Consider the following 22,586-nt stretch of genomic DNA (forward strand, 5'->3'; position numbering starts at 1 on the left):
CTGCAACCCCCCACATACCCACATACTTTGGACCGTGTCCATGGCAACCACACTAGCCCACCCAACCCATAGATTTTCCCCAGAGAAGATATTTCCCAAAGGATGAGGGACATTTCATGATTTACAAGGTAATTTAAACAATCTATTTAATAGCAGACAACGCGTTGTGTGCAGCTACTGAGAGAATGACAGCAGCTACAGTTACCATGGAGACCACCAATGAGATTCGGTCCCGATAAAAGTAGTCTGAAATACTGGAGTGGTTTACATGCAGGAGTTCATATTATGGGTAGATGTTGCCATGTCAACAGCATGCAATGATCTCATTAGAATACATGGTTGTTACTTGATGGCCAAGATTCAAAGCCAGGCGTGGAAAAATAAAGGTTTTTGTTTGTGATCATCAATTTTCAATGATGCAGCCATTTATTTTTACTTTGTGGAGTGAGCAAGACGTGACCACTGGAGTATACTTTGCTCTTGGGAGTAGAGCTGTTAGTCAGCTGTTATCAGTCCTGTTAGCAGCAGGTTACCAGGCTGTATATACATGTACTATGTAGTGATATGGCCAAAGTATCAGGATATCAGGATATATTTTCCTAATTTTGACCGTATAACGGTATATGACGTATTTAGTTTTCCAGTACAAATTACATGTATTTTTATGACTTTTATCTTGTAATACAGTTATCATAATTAAAATAGTTTATTTTCTTTTACATTTTAATACTGCTGCAAGAAAAAATTAAAAAAGTATTAACTTATATACAATATGTATATTTTTCTGTATATCTTTTACAATTATGTACTATATTGTGGATGACGGTATAGTAAAAATCTGTACCTTTGCATGGATCCACGAAAGTATACCTTCATATTCAGTAGACCTCTCAGTCCTACATGGATCTATGATGGTAAATCTTCATATTCAGTAGACCTCCCAGTCCTACATGGATCTATGATGGTAAATCTTCATATTCAGTAGACCTCCCAGTCCTACATGGATCTATGATGGTAAATCTTCATATTCAGTAGACCTCTCAGTCCTACATGGATCTATGATGGTAAATCTTCATATTCAGTAGACCTCCCAGTCCTACATGGATCTATGACAGTATACCTTCATATTTCGTCTACCTCCCACCCCTAGATGTACTTTCATCTGGCACCGGCTTTGGAACGCATCCAGAAAAAAGGCCATTAAAAGGCTTTTCCTTACATGGGGAAACCAGTGGTGTTTCAAAAAACACATCCTGGCCTCCATCAATCAAGACAATTAATCCTCCATTTAAGAGGCTTATGTCTTATGTCTTTGTGGATTATTCCAATCAAGTTATATAACTACGGTTGGATAACAACAAGTATTAAAAATAATTATATGTGTCAAAAAGACAGTGCCAAAAAACCCCACCTGTTAGCTTCTAAAACATGTACCCTTCTGTCACATTCTGTAGTGGATGACCCAATTGGAGGACAAAGGCAGGATGCAGATGATGAGTAAAACCCTAAACTGGGTGTATTTATTGAAGAAACTAGAAATACCGCCTCTCAGTTGTATGCCTCCACCAACCAGTAGCCAGTGATTGAGTAGGGCGGGGCAACTGAAGACCTATAGAAGCGGATCTGCCCCGCTGAGTCCAACAGTGCAACTCGTGAGTCTTTACAACAAATGGTTCACGATATATGAATAGGGTGTGGCTTGACATGGGGGCGTGGTTAACCTAGACCAATGAAAGTAGTAGTCTGTACTGAATTTATTGACAGCTCCCAACCCAAGTCTCTACAACAAAACGGTCAATGAGATATGAAAGGGCGGGGCTTAAGCATGGGTTGTGTTTCACCTAGACCAATGAGTAGTAGTACTCGGGACGTTTGTGCCAAATTTGAAGAAATTCCCTCCAGGAGTTCCTGAGATATCGCATTCATGAGAGAATGGGACGGACGGGAGGTTACAGTGACCTTGACATTTGACCATCAAAATCTTTTCAGTTCATCCCTGAGTCCAAGTGGATGTTTGTGCCAAGTTTGAAGAAATTCCCTCAAGGTGTTCCTGAGATACTGGTTCACCAGGGAACCAGTGGAATATAGGAGGGAGGAGAAGACAAAAACTTCACATGGGGAAACCGTTAGGGAGCAGGAGGAAAGTGCAGGGCCTGGGAGAGGTGGGAAACCCTTAGGGAGCAGGAGGAAAGTGCACGGCCTGGGAGAGGTGGGAAACCCTTAGGGAGCAGGAGGAAAGTGCACGGCCTGGGAGAGGTGGGAAACCCTTAGGGAGCAGGAGGAAAGTGCACGGCCTGGGAGAGGTGGGAAACACTTATGGAGCAGGAAGAAAGTGCAGGGCTTGGGAGAGGTGGGAAACACTTCAGTTAATTATAACACACTTCAGTGTTCGTTTCACTGAGCCAAGTCAAAGAATTAAGTTAACCTGTAACAGGTGGCCAGACTATACTGGTACTTGTAGTCTATCGTGCGATTAAAGACCATGTCCCTATCTGCGTAGTCTATACATCCAACACCAAATCCCATAATTCCTAGCAAAACGAAACTGAATGTGGGCTCTCTTCCTTTCAATATGGGCTATTGCATCGCCAAAGAAGCACCTCATTTCAATACATTTAAGATGCAAAAAAGAACAACGGAGTGGATATCAGTCCATCTTATGACAACCACGTCCGATGTGGAGAGATGATAAGATGATGATGATTGACGTGATGATGTGATGATTGATTGACGGGGACACGGACACTTCTAACGTTCAGGTTCAGCTATGCATTAGGTGAGTAGTCCTACCGTAAGAGCCTCATACGGGTCAATTAAACCTTTTTGATTAGTCTTTCCTTCCAGCTAAGTTGGACTGAACATTTCACTGTCAAAAGCGCAAATGTAAATAAGGTTGCGTCGCAACACGGTTTTCAAAATAAAGGTCACATATACAAATACCTCTCAATTCTTATTAAAAAAAGTCCCGGATATACATAAACATTAATTGGCATAGATCTCTATAAACGGCCCAACACATTGATCACTTTAGGCACACACTGAAACCAGTAACATCACAAATATGAAGCAGGTAATTACCCATACAAATAAACCTTTCATGGGGTTATTTACAATAATAATTCATTTGATTTCTAAAGCACTTTTCATTGTGAAACAAATGTATGCAGAGTTTCTTGTCCTCCTGATTAATGCAATGGTGTGTGTGTGTTGTGGTGATCTCATTCAAGGAGCACTACACAAGCGCGCGCACACACACACACACACAGTTTGTTGTTTTTGTTCTATTAGTGATTTACACACTTTCTCAGTTGGTTCATTATAAAAGATACAAACCTGAAAACAAACGCACTTAAATGTTAAATAAAAGGACCACAGTAATGAGGCAGGAGGAACATATTTTTTTTAATAATGGTAAAATTGTTATTAAAAAATTTGCCCCTAAAAAATATTTTTTGCCCCTAAATTTCTCATTTAGGGGCAAGTGTGCCCCTAGTGAAAAAGCTTAGCGTACAGCCCTGCTGGGTTCAGTGGTTAGCACTGTTGCCTCACAGCAAGAAGGTACTGGGTTCAGTGGTTAGTATTGTTGCCTCACAACAAGAAGGTCCTGGGTTCAGTGGTTAGTATTGTTGCCTCACAACAGGAAGGTCCTGGGTTCAGTGGTTAGTACTGTTGCCTCACAGCAAGAGGGTCCTGGGTTCAGTGGTTAGTACTGTTGCCTCACAACAAGAAGGTCCTGGGTTAGGGGTGGTCAGGTGGCGTAGAAGAGATTGCGTTCGTCACCAACCCCGGAGACGCTGGATTCGCCTGTTCGAATCCAGCTCACAGCTCCGGGGTTGTCACCAGCTTGGCTGGCCGTTCACACTAATACAATTGGCAGTATTAGAGGGTGGGAGAAGCTGGCGGGGTGGGTCCGGGTCGTTGTAAACAGCGACTCCTACAGTTCGGTCGGGGCGCCTGCTAAGCGCGGATAGGATCTAAGGGCGGTAGTGTGATCCTTCCACACGTTACACGCTCTCAGTGAGAGTCCGCGCTGCCAGGTGAAAAGAAGCGGTTGATTGGCTAGACGTGTGTCGGAGGAAGCATGTGATAGCCTCCACTCTCCCAGACCGACTGTGGGGGGTAAGTGCGCAGCGACCAGGAAGGGGATTGGGAATTGGCATAACGACTAACATTGGGATGGGAGAAAATCGGAGGAAAAAGGAGGGGGGAAAAGATAATAATAATAATAATAAAAAAAAAAAAAAATAGTCCTGGGTTCAGTGGTTAGTATTGTTGCCTCACAGCAAGAAGGTCCTGGGTTCAGTGGTTAGTACTGCTGCCTCACAACAAGAAGGTCCTGGGTTCAGTGGTTAGTACTGTTGCCTCACAACAAGAAGGTCCTGGGTTCAGTGGTTAGTACTGCTGCCTCACAACAAGAAGGTCCTGGGTTCAGTGGTTAGTACTGTTGCCTCACAACAAGAAGGTCCTGGGTTCAGTGGTTAGTACTGCTGCCTCACAACAGGAAGGTCCTGGGTTCAGTGGTTAGTACTGCTGCCTCACAACAGGAAGGTCCTGGGTTCAGTGGTTAGTACTGTTGCCTCACAACAAGAAGGTCCTGGGTTCAGTGGTTAGTACTGCTGCCTCACAACAAGAAGGTCCTGGGTTCAGTGGTTAGTACTGTTGCCTCACAACAAGAAGGTCCTGGGTTCAGTGGTTAGTACTGCTGCCTCACAACAGGAAGGTCCTGGGTTCAGTGGTTAGTACTGCTGCCTCACAACAGGAAGGTCCTGGGTTCAGTGGTTAGTATTGTTGCCTCACAACAGGAAGGTCCTGGGTTTAGTGGTTAGTACTGCTGCCTCACAACAGGAAGGTCCTGGGTTTAGTGGTTAGTACTGTTGCCTCACAACAAGAGGGTCCTGGGTTCAGTGGTTAACACTGCTGCCTCACAACAAGAAGGTCCTGGGTTCAGTGGTTAGTACTGCTGCCTTACAACAGGAAGGTCCTGGGTTCAGTGGTTAGTACTGCTGCCTCACAACAAGAGGGTCCTGGGTTCAGTGGTTAGTACTGCTGCCTCACAACAAGAAGGTCCTGGGTTGGAACCCGGCTGAGGGCCATTCTGTGTGGAGTTGTATGGAGTTTCTCCCCGCGTTCGCATGAGTTTCCTTCCTCCAGGTACTCGTGGAGTTGGGCGCTGGACAGCTAGGAGGATGGGTTCTAGGAGGATGGGTTCTAGGAGGGTGGTTCTAGGAGGGTGGTTCTAGGATTATGGGTTCTAGGAGGGTGGTTCTAGGAGGGTGGTTCTAGGATGATGGGTTCTAGGAGGGTGGTTCTAGGAGGATGGGTTCTAGGAGGATGGGTTCTAGGAGGGTGGGTTCTAAGAGGATGGGTTCTAGGAGGGTGGGTTCTAGGAGGATGGGTTCTAGGAGGATGGGTTCTAGGAGGATAGGTTCTAGGAGGATGGGTTCTATAAGGGTGGGTTCTAGGAGGGTGGTTCTAGGAGGATGGGTTCTAGGAGGATGGGTTCTAGGAGGATAGGTTCTAGGAGGATAGGTTCTAGGAGGATGGGTTCTAGGAGGGTGGGTTCTAGGAGGGTGGGTTAAATGCAGAGGACAAATCCCTGGTACATGTGAAATGTACTTGTCAAAGAGAGTCTAGATACTGGACTGTGGTTTCCTGCAGTGCTACATGTTAAACCAGCCTCACCAGGAGCCTCTGCCTCATGTTCCCCATGGCTGGCATCCTGTCCTCACCGGGCCTGAGTCAGCTGCTCCATGAGTCACGACTTCGACCGCAGAATGGCCCTCCACCCAATTTAAACGTTGCGTCAACTGGGAGCCCGAGGCTTGTATTCATTAAACATCTCAAAAGTACGGAGTGCTGATCCGAGTCCAGTCGGAGGTGTTCAAACTGGTGTTATTTTTTTTTATCTACTTTTTCTCCCCATTTTCTATTTTTCTCCCTTCCCCAATTTCATATCGTCCAATTCTACCCTCCCCTGTCTCGAACGCTGTTGGCCATGCCTCCCACAAGCTGGGTGCAATGTGGACGAAGCCTTGCATCACGTGTCCCCTCCGGTACTCGAGGAGGCAGCCGTCGCATCTTTTCACCTGAACAGCGCGACCTCTCAGCGGCGAGGGTCTGCGTGGGAGGGACACGCCGCCCCCGTCGCTTCCTGATTCTGCTGCGCAGGCGCACCAACCGACCTGTAGGAGTCGCTGTCCACAATGTCCGATCCCCACAACGTCCGATCCCCACCCACCAGCTTCCCACCCCCTAATACTGCCAATTGTATTATTATGAACGACCAGCCAAGCTGGTAGCAACGCCGAGAGCTGGGCTTGAACCCAGCATCTCCTGCGTTGGTGGCGAGCGCCTTGCCCACTGCGCCACCTAGCCGCCTTCAAACTGATGTTCTGCGCTATTTCTCTACATTAATGTAGTGAAACTACCGCTCTGCATCTTCTGGTCGCTTGAGACCCACTCCTATTGGGGCCCCATGGGGGGTCATCAAAGCAGGCTATTCTCGGTCCACAATGGTGGAATGAACTTCCCACCACAGTCAGGACAGCTGAAACCCGCCCAATCTTCCACCGTCGACTAAAAACACACTTCTTCAATCAATATCTGAAAAAAGATATAAATAAATACTAACCTTCTTACTGTCTTTTATTACTATGCACTTATAGTATAGGCATCTACTGTGCGCCTATACTACTACCTATCATGCTAATATATACTATTATGCACTCAGGAGGGTAGCAGTCAAGTTCGACACTGTTTGACGACAACAGTTAACCAGTAAACAAAACTAACAGCAACCTGTCTGAGAGTGAGGGAAGACCTGGCCTGTAACCTCAGCTCTCTCACTCTGTGTGTGTGTGTCTGTGTGTGTGTGTATTTATTAAAAGTGCCTGTATATTGTTGCTCCACCACAATAGAACAAACACAGAACCCTAAAAATACAGAGAGAGGAAGGAGGGGAGAAGAGGAGGGGATCGTCCCCAGGGAACTGCACTGACCAGCACACTTCCTCCTTCTCTCTCTCTCTCTCCCCCCTGAGTGTGTGTGTGTGTGTGTGTGTGTGTGTGTGTGTGTGTGTGTGTGTGTGTGTGTGTGTGTGTGTGTGTGTGTGTGTGTGTGTGTGTGCATGTGCATGTGTGTGTCTCTCTACAGAGAGATCATTGTATATTGTGTGTGTGTATGTGTGTTTATTTAAGGATAAGTAAATGGTTGGACTTAGGGCTGGGCGATATGACCAAAAACGTTATCGCGATAAAATCATAAAATTATTTTCATATAATTCGATATCGATAATTATCGTCGATATAATGTCTGTCAAGTTTAATTAACTTCTTATGCTGCTGCAAATGTCTCGAGTCGAGTTGATGTCGTCATCAGTCCGCGCACGTTAGCAGTTAGCCGACAAGCGTAATATCTCATGACAATGTAATAAATATGACACTAAAATACTCTCTTCCGCCACAATATATTGAAACGACGTCCACTGTATACCCCACACTACTATAAACGTGGCCTCAGAATTCACGCCACACACATACTCAGCACGTAAATATATAAAACATCGCCGTGCAAGCTAGTTATCCTAGCCAGCCTGTTGTTTCTAAGCGAATGTCGCGAGTCGAGTTGATGTCGTCATCAGTCCGCGCACGTTAGCCGACAAGCGGAATATCTCATGACAATGTAATAAATATGACACTAAAATACTCTCTTCTGCCACAATATATTGAAACGACGTCCACTGTATACCCCACACTAAAACGTGGCCTCAGAATTCACGCCACACACATACTCGCCACGTAAATATATAAAACATCGCCGTGCAAGCTAGTTATCCTAGCCAGCCTGTTGCTTCTAAGCGGTGTATTCCATGACAATGTGCTAAATATGACACTAAAATACTCTCTTCCGCCACAATATATTGAAACGACGTCCACTGTATACCCCACACTACTATAAACGTGGCCTCAGAATTCACGCCACACACATACCAGCGTTTCCGTTAGCCGGTAATTACCGGTATTTGACCGGCAAAATCTGTTGAAGTCCGACCTATTTAATCTCTCCGGTCTTAATGTCCGGTGAAAATAATTCCCTGAGTCTAAACACAATTTGATTATTTGAATTGTATTAAAATAGGCTAAAATTAAATAGCCTATGCGATGAACGAAACGATCATTACATTTGTTTCCTCGTTGCTTCTAATAATGACAACGACGTTGTCAGCGAGAGCTTAGTGCTGGATGTGCGGACTTTTGTGAAGCTGCAGAGCCAGAGCAACAGTGGCACAATGCAGTATTCCAGCAGTACTCCAATTCAGCCATTTTCAGCCAATGTTGGGTGGGGGGCGCTGCTGTGCGGTTCCCAGAAAAGAGCCAATAACAGCTAAATCAGCTGCTCTGCAGCGCCATACTCTTTGCAAATAAGTCGTTGCGAGGTGGAGAGAGTCGTCACGCAAACCACAATAATGTTGCCGTCTCTCTGCTTTCTCAGTTCTTCGCTTGATATAATTAATACAAATGTCCAATATAACGGAATTCGTTAGCTCATAAAAATGTGATTATAACAGACTGCTGTTTAGTGTCGGACCGACTGCCCACATACGCGGTCTATTTTATTTCAAGTCAGCAGCAGCACGGAGTATCGAGGGACTTATTTTATTTGGAATATATTAATGACTGTATATGCAAAAGTAGCCTAGTTTTAAGTAATAATATTATAAATCTACATGCCTTGAGGATGACATTCTTTATATAGCCTGCCTATCAATTGTTTTAAAGCTCAATAAACTATGACCGGAATTAATCTCATTTGTCCGGTAGATTGAAATCTTGCAGGTCACGGAGACCGGCAACAATTTTTTCTAACGGAAACCCTGACACATACTCTGCACGTAAATATATAAAACATCGCCGTGCAAGCTAATTAGCCTAGCAAGCCTTGTTGTTGAGTGAGTCCTACCTCTGGGTCTCCTTCCGGGTCTCCTTCGCTCTTGGCCATCTCCTTCACCGATTGGTTGTTAGTGCGTGCTCATATCCAAGCTTGGAAAATCGATATATCGAAACTTTGCGACCACGTTTCATGTTTATTTCGAGGAAATAATTTATCGCGATAGTTATCGTTATCGTTTTATCGCCCAGCCCTAGTTGGACTATATTTATATAACAGCTTTTATCCAACAACTCATGACTGCTATACAGTCTAAAAACATACTTATATTCACGACGGTACTAACACGACAATGTATGAATGGAAAAATATAACGTTCCCACATCCTGAACGATAGATACCCGATGTTGAATGGGCCATAGATAATGTCGATATAGCTATAATATTTAAAAAGTTATAGCCCTGCAAAGAAGGTGAGCCACTCCATAGTGTTACAGCACTGGCAGAGAGTGGTATAGATGGGCATACTGCGTGCGTGGCGCAGACTGTGTTAAGTGTCTTGCTCAAGGACACTTCGACACGCTGCCCGGGAGATGCCGGAATCTAACCGGGAACCTTCTGAGTACCAGACAATCGCTCTACCTTCTGAGCCACTGTCATCCCTATGAGTAGAGTACATACTGTACATTAAGTTGACCATTGTGTGTGTGGGTGTGCGCACGCATGTGTGTCTAGGATATAGTTCATTGTGTGTGCATGAATGTGTTATGTATGTATTATACAGTATACGTGTATATACAGTAATTAACAATTGTGTGTGTGTTTTAAGTCTGTATGCCTACAATGTATGTATGCGTTGACACAGTGTGTGTGTCAAGGGTCTTTTATTGTGGAGGAAATACAAATAGGATAATTGACTCTCCTTATGTAGTCTATATGTGTCTCTATGATTGTGTGTATAAATATAGGCCTCTTCCATTGTTTGTGTGTGTATGTGTGTGTGAGAGAGAGAGAGAGAGAGAGAGAGAGAGAGAGAGAGAGAGAGAGAGGTGTGTGTGTGTGTGTGAGAGAGATAGGGTGTGTGCGTGTGTGTGTGTGTGTGTGTGTGTGTGTGTGTGTGTGTGTGAGAGAGATAGGGTGTGTGTGTGTGTGTGTGTCTGTGTGTGTGTGTGTGTGTGTGTGTGTGTGTGTGTGTGTGTGTGTGTGTGTGTGTGTGTGTGTGTGTGTGTGTGTGTGTGTGTGTGAGAGAGAGAGGGTGTGTGTGTTATGCAATGCTCCTCTGGTGGCCCAGTCACAGTCCAGCAAGATGGACAGGTCACATACTGTAGTGTATACACACACAAACACACACACACACACACACACACACACAACACACGCAGCACGCACGCACGCACGCACACACACACACACACACACACACGCAATGGTCAAACATACTGTACACATACACACATCCTTTTAAACCACTCACTATAACACAATGGCATTGGTCCTGCACGCATGCACACACACACACACACACACACCACACACTCTGGTCATGGTCCAGGAAGACAGACAGGCTGGAGCAGGAAAGGGGCGTCGGCCTGCTGGAGGTGAAAGGTCACGGCTAAACAGGAAGAGGAAGTTCTGCCACTTGTTTCTTTCCACAGACTAAAGTTAAAGCAGCGTCCAGCTCCTGCTTCCTCTGTCCCCTCTGTCAGAGACAGAGACACAGTCAAAACAACACCAGTGTCTCTGACATGTAGATACTGTATTACATCACAATCAGATACTGTATTAGGGTAAATGGACTGCATTTACATTATGTGACGTGTTTCTTTCAACGTACCGACAGCTTATGCCTCACATTCGCACGCACGCGCACGCACACGCACACGCACACACACACACACACACACACACACACCACACACGGTGAAGGCAGCCATGCAAGGTGCCAACCAGGAGCAGTGAGGTCAGTTGCTCAAGGACACTTTGCCATGAGGTCGGGAGGAGCCCGGAACCTTCAGATGACCAGATCTACACAGGTTTCTGAACTGAAGAATACGATTACACAGATTTTTTAACTGAAGAATAGGAGCACATGGGTTTCTGAACTGAAGAATAGGAGCACACGGGTTTCTGAACTGAAGAATAGGAGCACATGGGTTTCTGAACTGAAGAATAGGAGCACACAGGTTTCTGAACTGAAGAATAGGAGCACACGGGTTTCTGAACTGAAGAATAGGAGCACACGGGTTTCTGAACTGAAGAATAGGAGCACACGGGTTTCTGAACTGAAGAATAGGAGCACACGGGTTTCTGAACTGAAGAATAGGAGCACAGGAAATACATTTAACAGCATGATCTAAACAAAAAAATTTAATTATAATACCACCGCCGGGGTAGACCCTCTCCTGTGGAACAACATGTACCCCTGCTGACCAATCAGATCACACTACAAGCCATAACCCATGAGTCATAACCTTGCTTCTATTTGTTGCAATATGTATAGGGGGCTGTCTATAGGTACTATACACGTACGTGTGCATGTGTGTAAATGTGTCTGTGCGCGTGTGTGTGTGTGTGTGTGTGCACGAGTGTGTGTGTGTCTAAGTGGGATCATACTGGAGAAAACCTCATTTCCACGACAGATGTTGTAAACCTAATCTCAGTCCCACTCACAGTACGCCACCCTCTCTGAACCCAGAGCTATAAAACGTCAGTCGCTCAACATACAGGCTCCTGCAGTAAATGACTACAGATGGTCCGAATGAACGGCGCCGTTAGAGGAGGTCTGACTCCCAGCCAGAGGATTTATATAGATTTATAAAGCTCTGAGGTTCAGGAGATCCCCCTCTCACAGCGCGACTAGACCTCTCCTTCCCAAAGGTTTTGTTTTTCTCAGGGTCCTGGTATCTTGCCTGTATACTAATAATATATGGGGTTATTATTATGCAGTCATAATGGTACACTATTAATCATCTTCCCTTTATTCATTTTCTTAGATTTTTAGTTTTTGATCTCAATAAGGTGCTGAACGAGCTCAGTGGCAGTTTTTCATGTCTGGTCATTTTTAGCATGGTGTTATTCACTGTCAAAGATGCAAAGAAATCATAATTTATATTCTCATTTGTTTCATCACAATTTACTCAAGCCTAGTAACAGACACAATATTTCTGACACTGGGAATACATTCTCTGAGATCCATAGATGTCCAAGAACATGCAAATGGACCTTGTAGAAGTGGAGCAATCTTCCATTTACTTAGGTATGTATTTTTAGGTGGATTTTCAGAAAATAGGGCTAGGGCTTAACAGGTTAAGGGTGCTTTCACACCAGAGCTGTTTGGTCCGGACTATCGGACCATAATTCGATAGTCCGCTTATTTGGGGTGGTGTGAATGCGCAGTCGAACTCTGGTGCGGACCAAACATGCAAACTCTGGTCCGCCAAAAAACATAGGTCTCGGTTCGCTTCATCGGACCAAACGCGGACCAAATATAGGAAGTCACCTGATAAACTGTGCATCTGTGCACAGTTGATGATAAACTGTGCACCAAATCAGGAAGAAAAAAACACCGCGGCGCACGGCATTCACTGCAAAACAAGCACACTGTAAACATGTCTCGTGGACAGACTTGGGCGAATGATGAAGTGAAAGCCCTGATCGACATATGGGCAGAAGACCAAATAAAACAGCTGCTTGTGGGCACTCACAAAAACAACGAGGTGTACAAGTTGTTTAGCGAGAGGATGGCGGTAATGGGTTATAATCGAACGATGGATCAATGCCACACTCTTCTACTATCACGCTTCTTGCGGCTGTTTGTGTTTTCGCGGATTTCACTTCCTGAAGGGGAGGGATTTCCACTCTCCATTGTGTCCAATAGACGAGCGCCCTTTTCGACCGCGTGACATTGTTCAGAAAGTTTGGTGCGTATTTAATTTTTTTTTATTGCTAATTAAAATTAAAGAAATGTATTTATTATTTAAATGCCTTTATATCATATTCGACGCAGACGGTAGGCTATATATAGCTCATTTTGTAATCTTATTAAACTCACCTCCGGTTTTGGGGATATTAGCCTCCGGATTCTATTGCCCCCTTCCCTCTGGACAGTGTCCCGGCGATACTCCCCGTGTATTCTGTTATTATAACAAACCGACCCTCTGATTCAGTTCTCAATAATAGTCGGGCCAGACTTGCTGAAGAGGCGCTCCTCTGAACAACTATACGTGACGTCCCCCTCTCCTCCAGTTTGGGGATCATCTGAAACGGATCTCAGCCAAGTATACTTCTTGTCCCAGTCTCTGTTATATGAGCAAAGTCTCTTTTTTTTGCCTCCATTTCCTTGTTTTTCTTAGCTAGCTAAACAACTTGTATCAGTAATATTGGCGGTCTTTCTTCTGACTACTCGAGTGACTGACGTCACACATACAGCTGCCCCGGCCTCGCTCGGACAGGTGACAGGCAGCGCGACTCGCAAGACTCGAGTGAGCTGCTCCGCTCTGCAGCCTCGGCTGGAGATGCATCCAGTTGCAGGACCACAGCACCGACACTCTCAGAACCGCAACACTTTGCGGACCCACACTCTCCAGACCCTCGCTCCCATTGGCTGATTTGCCAATGGGAGCGAGGGTCTGTAGAGTGTGGGTCCGCAAAGTGTCGCGGTCCTGAGTGTGTCGGTGCTGTGGTCCTGCAGCTGGATACTATTGCTCGGCTGCGCAATGCATTGGTTTGTGACGTCGCCCGATTTTTTTATTTTAAATATAAGAGGGTATTGGAACGAGGCATTAAATTAACAACATTTAAAACATTTTTTAAATAATAATCTTTGAAAGATAAAAAATAAAAAATAAAAAATTATAATATTTTTTTATTTTTTTTTATCTTTGAATTGCGGGACATTGTTTTGTTGTAGCGGGACGCGGGACAAACGTCCCAATATCGGGACTGTCCCGCAAATCGCGGGACAGGTGGGCACCCTACCTTTCACTGCCACACTACAGACGGTTAGCCCTTTCACTACCACACTACAGACGGTTAGTGAAAGGTTAACCTTCTGTAGTGTGGTAGTGAAAGGGTTAATAGCATAGCAAGTTACAACCGATCACACACTGGCCCTGTGAATTGGTTTACATTTTGAAAGCTTCCTTTGTTGTGATGCTAACTTGACGTCTCCTTCTATGGTGCCTCTAGGGGGTCACTGGGAGCCACACTAACTTGGACATCATGTGGTCAAATGATTAACAATTTAAGTTATTCTGTAGGTCCCTTTAAAGGTGTTGTCGTCCAGGGTTAACCTCTGGACGACCTCTTGGCACACAGGGAGGACATCCACCGAGGGGTAAAGTGTGGTCAAACTCTTACACACATAATCCAGTCCAACGTCTTGGTACTCTGGGTTTTAGAGTTCTGGCACAGTAAATACCTCCTCTCTCTCATCTTGGCAGTACAGGGCGTATATAGTACATGTACAAGTACAGGGCGTATATAATACATGCACCAGTACAGGGCGTATATAGTACATGTACAAGTACAGGGCGTATATACTAGTACAGGGTGGATATAGTACATGTACAAGTACAGGGTGGATATAGTACATGTACAAGTACAGGGTGTATATAGTACAGGGTGTATATAATACATGCACCAGTACAGGGCATATATAGTACATGTACAAGTACAGGGCGTATATAGTACAGGGTGGATATAGTACAGGGAGTATATAGTACAGGGTGGATATAGTACAGGGAGTATATAGTACAGGGTGGATATAGTACAGGGAGGATATAGTACAGGGTGGATATAGTACAGGGAGTATATAGTACAGGGAGTATATAGTACATGGTGGATATAGTACAGGGTGGATATGGCACGTACCAATAGAAGGTGAAAAACTATCTTTGAGGTCAAATTATTTGAATCATACCTCCCCTATAACAAGTTGGCATACAGACTAAATATCTACCGTTATCTAACGTTCAGGCAAAGGCTTTGGCAGCTCAACTGATATACTTGAGCGTAACTGCCAGCTAAGCTTACGTCAGTCAGCACCGGAGAGACAGTGTTTTCTGTTTCAGATCTTGGCATCTAGTTAGCTGTAGAATGGAGTTGTTCTGGCTGGTCCTCCACCGTGCGTTTAGTAAAGTAGAGTAGAGTCGAGTAGAGGCATTACATTAGAGCTGGTGCCAGAAGGGCTGTTTTCAGTTACTGTGTTGAACACGTATGACCAGTTACTGTGTTGAGAGAACATGTATGAACAGTTACTGTGTTGAGAGAACATGTATGATCAGTTACTGTGTTGTATGAGAGAACATGTATGACCAGTTACTGTGTTGAGAGAACATGTATGATGATCAGTTACTGTGTTGAGAGAACATGTATGATCAGTTACTGTGTTGTATGAGAGAACATGTATGACCAGTTACTGTGTTGAGAGAACATGTATGATGATCAGTTACTGTGTTGAGAGAACACGTATGACCAGTTACTGTGTTGAGAGAACACGTATGACCAGTTACTGTGTTGAGAGAACATGTATGACCAGTTACTGTGTTGAGAGAACATGTATGACCAGTTACTGTGTTGAGAGAACATGTATGACCAGTTATACAACGGCATGCAAATTTCTCGATTCTGATTGGCCATTCACACGTCTTTATTGGCAACAATCCACGGTCCTGGGCTCAGGACCCGCCCACAACCAAATCACATAACCCTCCCCGGCTCACTCCGGGAGAAAACACGATCGCGGACAACAAATGGTTATGTTGAAAGCACCATAACGACTAAATATGAAGCGATTCTGTCAAGGGGAATGTGTTAGTCCTTTAAACAATGTTGGATGATGTAATTGATGGGTCTTGACTCAATCTAGAACAAAAGAAAAATCGCGGATTGATTGATAGATTAATTGATTGATTTAAATTTCTTCCTTCCTACTTTCTACTGACTGCAGCGTTCTCTCTCACACACTGTCCGACGCTGGCGTACCCACAAACACACACACACACATACACACACACACACACACACACACACACACACACATACACACACACACGCACACACACACTGTGACACACACACACACACACACACACACGCACACACACACACACACACACTCCTGTCTGCAACAGCGGGGGAGTCAGACTGAGAGAGAAGCAGCGCTGTTTTAAGTGAGCATGGTCTATTGGATTGATTGGTTGATTGCTAATTTTATTACTGTACCCCTGGTTTCCAACTGGTTAAGTTTAGGCTAAAAGAAATAAATAAAAAAATAGGGCGAAGAAAACGTTTTTTTCCTATAGGGCAAAGAAAACGTTTTAATTTGTTTTACCTACTTTATATTCTGCACCTGGTAATAAAATTTTCAATCAATCATTCCAATAATACACAGTTGGATGTGTTAGTTGGTTGGATGCACTTCAAGCTGCTTCCACATGAGGCAACTTCTCTCAATCATTCCAATAATACACAGTTGGATGTGTTAGTTTGGTTGGATGCACTTCAAGCTGCTTCCACATGGAGTTGTGGGAACTACTTTTTCTGGCGGATGGTTTTTTCAATAAATCTTCGATTAATGTGTGTTTATTGTATAGAAATAAGGTTGGATGAATCTGGCAGTTGTATAAAAGCTTTACACCACGTGCAGTCGTGATTTGTGACCAATAAACCATGCCTAGGGGGGTCTAACGACCCTCGGCTGCGCCTCGGGCCTAACAACCACCCCTAGGCATGGTTTATTGGTCACAAACCACTCCTGCGTGTGATGTAATGCTTAATTACTGTGTTGTCTGTATTATCATGTGTATATGTTGCATGTGTGTGTTATGTGTGTTACAGTATGTGTGTTATGTGTGTGTGTATGTGTTATGTGTGTTGTGTTATGTCTGTGTGAGTTATGTGTTGTGTGTGTTATGTGTGTCTGTGTTATGTGTATTATGTGTGTTTTTTTTTATCCACTTTTTCTCCCATTTTTCTATATTTTCTCCCATCCCAATTTCGTATCATCCAATTTCAACCCTCCCCTGTCACGGACGCTGTTTCTTGCCTCCCACAAGCCGGCTGCAATGTGGACTAAGTCATACATAGCACAAGTCCCCTCCGGTACTTGAGGTAACAGCAGTCGCATCTTTTCACCTGCGCAGCTCGATCTCTCAGTGGCGAGGAGTAACGCGTGGGAGGCTCACGCTGCCCCCGACACTTCCTGATTCTACTGCGCAGGCGCACCAACCGACCTGTAGGAGTCGCTGTCCACAACGCCCGATCCCCACCCATCAGTTTCCCACCCCCTAATACGGCCAATGTGTATTAGTACGGACGACCAGCTAAACTGAAAGCAAATGTGGAGCGCTGGGCTCGAACAGGCAAGCCCAGCGTCTCCGTCATTTCGTGGCGAGTGCCTTGCCCACTACACCACGTAGCCGCCCTTATGTGTGTTTTTTTTTTTTTTAAACCTTTATTTGACCAGGTAGTCACTTGAGATCAAAAATCTCTTTTTCGAGCAAGACCTGGCCATGTGTGTGTAATATGTGTGTGTGTGTGTGTGTGTGGTATGTGTGTATGTGTTATGTGTGTGTAATGTGTGTGTGTGTGTGTGTGTGTGTGTGTGTGTGTGTGTGTGTGTGTGTGTGTGTATGTGTTATGTGTGTGTGATGTGTGTGTGTCTCACCGGTGGTGGTTTGGCGACCACACAGCAGCCCATCTTGTGCCAGAACTCGCTCATGCCTAGACTCCGCCTCTCCAGAGCCCGACTGCTCTCTGTCGCCGCCCTGCAGGGAGGAAGCGCAGCCCCGGCACCACCAGCCGCAGACACCTGAGGGTAGTCGTGGGGCATTCAGATACACCGCCAGACAACGTCTCAAACGGAGGTGTGGGCTCCTCGAAAAACCCCAGGAGCTCAGATTTCCCCAAATCAGGAAGATCTAACGTCCAATATCTGATGTCAAAGGATTATTTGGGGGCATCCAGGATCAAAAATTTTGTGTTTGAATGGTATTATCCAAGATGTAGTAATATCCAACGTGTCGGATATCCAGGTCCAACCCCAACGGAAATATTCAGAGGTTGAGTCTGTGAGTCTCTTCAGGAAGCCGCCTCGGGGTTTACCTGTGAAGACAGATGGTAAGGAATTAAGTAGGGAACTGATACTGGTATTGACTGGTATCGGGATAATGTGATACAAGTGTAACACGTCAGGGATCAAAGCAAACCCACTTTTTCTGCTATGTATTCAGTGTTTTCTGCACGTTGGGACACACAGACGCATGTTCAAGCTCTCTAATGGAGGGAAACATGTATCACATGTCCACTGACATCAAACTAATGGTTTAGCTCTATGCTGTTCAGTCAAAAGAATGGATCGAATGGGAATTCCATATTTGGTCGATACTCAGGGTAGGTCTCTAAATTGGTATTATGGTATCAGTGCAACCGTATAATTGACTTATCTCAAGCCCTACCCTCTTTTCTTGATCCTCCAATGATCACAATCGTTGCTCGATTGTATCAGGTAACAGAGTAGGGATGGGAACGTGACCCATTTCTCTGTCTGGACTGATTCAAATTTGCCCTCCAGCACCAGAACTTCTGAAGGGTAGTAATGGAGAGAGGGTACAAGGTCCATTAGGGCTGGGTATCAGATTCACTACACATTACTCCATAAAATTTTGAATCATAAGGTCCCAATTCGATTTGATTTGATCTGATTCAATTAGGCTTGATGGCCCTTATTCCAGGGAGTCAGCATCTGACAATGTTTGTCTAGTTGTCAAAAGATGTTATCTTTTCAAGTTCAAGTTCAAGTTCAAGTTCTTTAATAGTTGTCATACAGAAGTACAGAATACTTTCATACAAAATGCTTCTTACTGTTACGCTCCAGAGACTGTGCTAGACAAGATAGTATCAAATAACATAATAACATAATATAGCATGAATTTAGAAGAAGAAAATGAGGTCACAGTGTTCGGTATAGACATATGTACAATGTTCTGAGTTACCATATAATATACAATACACAATACTATGCAGTGTGTACTAATGTACAGTACTATCTAGTGCAAAGCAGAAATGGGATGAGGTACAATTTTAGGTACAATTTACAGTAAGGTGTACGAGTTGTAGTGCAATCCTTCATCCATAAATATAAAGTGTGGGGAGTGGGTGCTACAGTGTGTTTGTTTAAAGTGGGTGTGTGCTATAAGTGTGTGGAGTGGGTGCTACAGTGTGTTTGTTTAAAGTGAGTGTGTGCGTGTGGATGTGTGTGCTATGTGCGTTTGGTGGTTGTTGTTGTGTAGTGTTCATTCATTGTTCGTTTAGCAGCCTGATGGCCTGGGGATAGAAGCTTCTTCTGAGTCTTTCTGTGCTCGCCTTGAGACTCCTGTATCGCTTGCCTGACGGCAGCAGTTCAAAGAGGCAGTTGTTCGGGTGACTGGAGTCTTTAATGATTCTCTTAGCCTTGCCCTTGCAACGCTTGTAGTAAATGTTCTGGAGGGTGGGGAGCCCCCCTCCAATTGTGCGTTCGGCTGAACGTGTCACTCTTTGTAGTCTGCTTTGGTCTTGTGCAGTGCTATTCCCAAACCAGGAGGTGATGTTGCCGGTCAAGATGCTCTCTATTGTACATGAGTAGAAGTTCTTAAGGATCTTCTGGCTGACTTGGAACTTCCTTAGGCGCCTGAGGAAGTAGAGGCGTTGTCGTGCCTTCTTCACAACACTGTTAATGTGTGTGGTCCATGTCAAGTCCTCGGATATGTAGGCTCCGAGGTACTTAAAGCTGCTGACTCTCTCAACCGGTGCCCCGTCGATGCTGAGGGGGCTGTAGTCCTTGACCCCCGACCTCCTGAAGTCCACAATCATCTCCTTTGTTTTGCTGACGTTCAGGGAGAGGCTGTTTTCCTGGCACCATCCCGCCAGGACCTTGACCTCTTCCAGGTAGGCCCTCTCGTCGTTGGCAGAGATCAGGCCCACCACCACTGTGTCGTCAGCAAATTTGACGATTGTATTGCTACTCCGCTGAGCCACACAGTCGTGTGTGTACAGGGAGTAGAGGAGGGGACTCAGAACACAGCCCTGGGGGGCCCCTATGTTGATGGTGATGGATGAGGAGGTGCAGTTGCCTGCTATCACCACCTGGGGTCTGCCAGTCAGGAAGTCCAAGACCCACTGGCAGAGGTCATAGCCCAAGCCCAGGTCCCTGAGCTTGGCTATGAGTATGGAGGGGACTATGGTATTGAATGCCGAGCTGTAGTCGATGAATAGCATTCTCACATAGTTCCCCTGCCTCTTGTCCAGGTGTGATGCTGCTGTGTGCAGCACATGGGATATGGCGTCCTCCGTGGACCTGTTGGGGCGGTATGCAAATTGCAGGGGGTCCATGTTGATGGGGAGGGAGGAGCAGATGTAGCCCTTTACTAGCTTCTCGAAGCACTTCATGGCTATGGAGGTGAGAGCTACAGGGCGGTAGTCGTTGAGGCAAGCAGGCTTGGATTTTTTGGGTACAGGGATAATAGTGGACTTCTTCAGGCAGGTGGGGATGACAGCCTGTTCTAAGGACAGGTTAAATATGTCAGTGAATACTGGGGCCAGTTGGTCGGCACAGACTTTTAGGACGCGGCCGGGGATGCCGTCTGGACCTGCTGCCTTCCTGATATTCACTTTTTTAAAGGTCCGCCTCACCTCATGCTCTGTTACCCTGAACACTGCGCCTCCATCAGCAGCCGACCCCCCCCCCCCCCCCCCCATTGCCGAGGCTTGTGAGCTGGTGTTGTTATTACCAGCATCAAACCTCGCATAGAAGGTATTGAGGTCATTTGCTAAGGAGATGTCACTGTTCAGTTTGAGGGAGGCGCCTTTGTAGTCTGTCATCGTTTTGAGCCCCTGCCACATAGCTCTAAACTAGGTTTCCATAGCAGTTCAGCAGAAACTCAGAAAGTAGAGTCACCTGCGGGAAGGGAGGCACGCTAGATGTAACGCTTAGAGATCATCTTCACAGTTCACACATACATCTGCTGAAAAAAGACATCGTGGTAGATCGTGGGATTTTAAGAATGGATTCCATGCTATTTAAATGAATTCAGGGCATGAGATTCAATATGGTATCCAACCCCTCCCCGGATCAAGAGTTCATGGCAGTCGACCACAACCACCGCCAGGTACCAAAAGCTCCCAAGTTTCGTCTGAGATCAAAGAGATAAGGAGATGATTTGTTGTGTTATTTCAGCTGCACGGTGTCTTGGGAAACACGCGTCTTGCACAATCGGAGGTTCTGTAATGCATGGTGAGACGGTGAGTCCTGCCCTCTGTCCTCAGGTGGTTTCAGTTCCCTAACAGAACAGCATGTCTAATGGCCTACGCGCTGAGTGTGTAAACGCACCCTTTCTTAACGAGGTACTGATACTGTGACTTGTCCAAAACACATATTATTGTATGTCCAAAACAAGTATCATGGTATGTCCAAAACACATATTGTTGTATGTCCAAAGGACCAAAACAAGTATCATGGTACGTCCAAAACAAGTATCATGGTACGTCCAAAACAAGTATCATGGTATGTCCAAAACACATATCGTTGTATGTCCAAAACAAGTATCATTGTACGTCCAAAACAAGTATCATGGTATGTCCAAAACAAGTATCATTGTACGTCCAAAACAAGTATCATTGTACGTCCAAAACAAGTATCATGGTATGTCCAAAACACGTATCATTGTATGTCCAAAGCACGTATCATTGTATGACCAAAACAAGTATCGGAATAACTGTCTTAGACCAGAGGAATAACATGTATGAATTAACTGTCTTAGACCAGAGGAATAACATGTATGTCTTGTGTATTCTGAAATGTAATAATCGTGTTCTTTGGTCTTCCGGCACCTTGGCACATGTATCAGTTGTGAGCACGGTGGCCTTGTCAGAGGGAGTGGAGGAAACGGAGAGACATCTCTCAGAGAAAGCGTTGCAGGCGGAGAAGCGTGCTGAGTCAGGGTGCGGCCAGGGCCTCCGATGATGATGACACTTCCTCTCTCCCACGCTTGGGCGGTCGTGTGGTAATACGCGGTGTGTTTGTTAATAACGGTGGCTTTAGCAACAGACAAACACACACAGACAGGGCTGATCTTAAGGAGAGGGGGATGACATTGCCCTCATAAGCCCACATACTTAAATGAATCCTCTTTGTTTAGAATCTAACGCTAATCGCTCTAACGTGACGCATAGTTCCTCACCTGGGAGCTGCAGACGCTGTAGCCTACAACCACAAAAGTCTGACACTGTTAACCGCTGGCTAGCTTCCCCACGCAGTTGGGAGTTGAGTGCCTTGCTCAAGGGTATTGCGGAAGGGGAGATTGTTATTCATTCACTTTTCTCCACCCGGATTTGGTATGGAACCGCTGACCTTCCCACCACTGCCCCCAACTGAATGAAAACGACGTGTTAACAAAATATTGTCGGGACAAAGAAGAGGAGAAGGACAGTTTACCGTCATCCTGGTCACATGTTTGAACAAACCAGCGATGGGTCGTCGTCCTCCACTAAAGCAATTCTTAGTCGACTATAACAGGGGGCTGGACGATAATTCAATATGATCATCTGTATCTGTATTTTATGGCGATGAGATTATGATACAGTGATATCGTTGTGTGCAATTGTCATTAAATGAATGGTAGCAACTGCACATGAACTCGAATTTCTCTCAGGAATTACATCTT

The 22,586-nt window shown here is 45.2% G+C and overlaps 1 protein-coding gene across 2 annotated transcripts in view; it reads right to left on the bottom strand.

Moving 5' to 3' along the window:
- The window catches only part of cdc42se1 (CDC42 small effector 1), a 121,958-nt gene that overhangs the window by 44,030 nt on the left and 55,342 nt on the right, over positions 1 to 22,586 (bottom strand). For both annotated transcript variants that reach the window (XM_084313270.1, XM_084313269.1), the window contains exon 2: positions 17,555 to 17,991. In XM_084313270.1, coding sequence (XP_084169396.1) covers positions 17,555 to 17,719 — 165 coding nt within the window. In that variant the 5' untranslated portion in view covers positions 17,720 to 17,991. The remainder of the gene's footprint in view (positions 1 to 17,554; positions 17,992 to 22,586) is intronic.

Source organism: Notolepis coatsorum (assembly GCF_963971535.1).
Source record: "Notolepis coatsorum genome assembly, chromosome: 4".
In the NCBI taxonomy this organism is placed as follows: Eukaryota; Metazoa; Chordata; class Actinopteri; order Aulopiformes; family Paralepididae; genus Notolepis; species Notolepis coatsorum.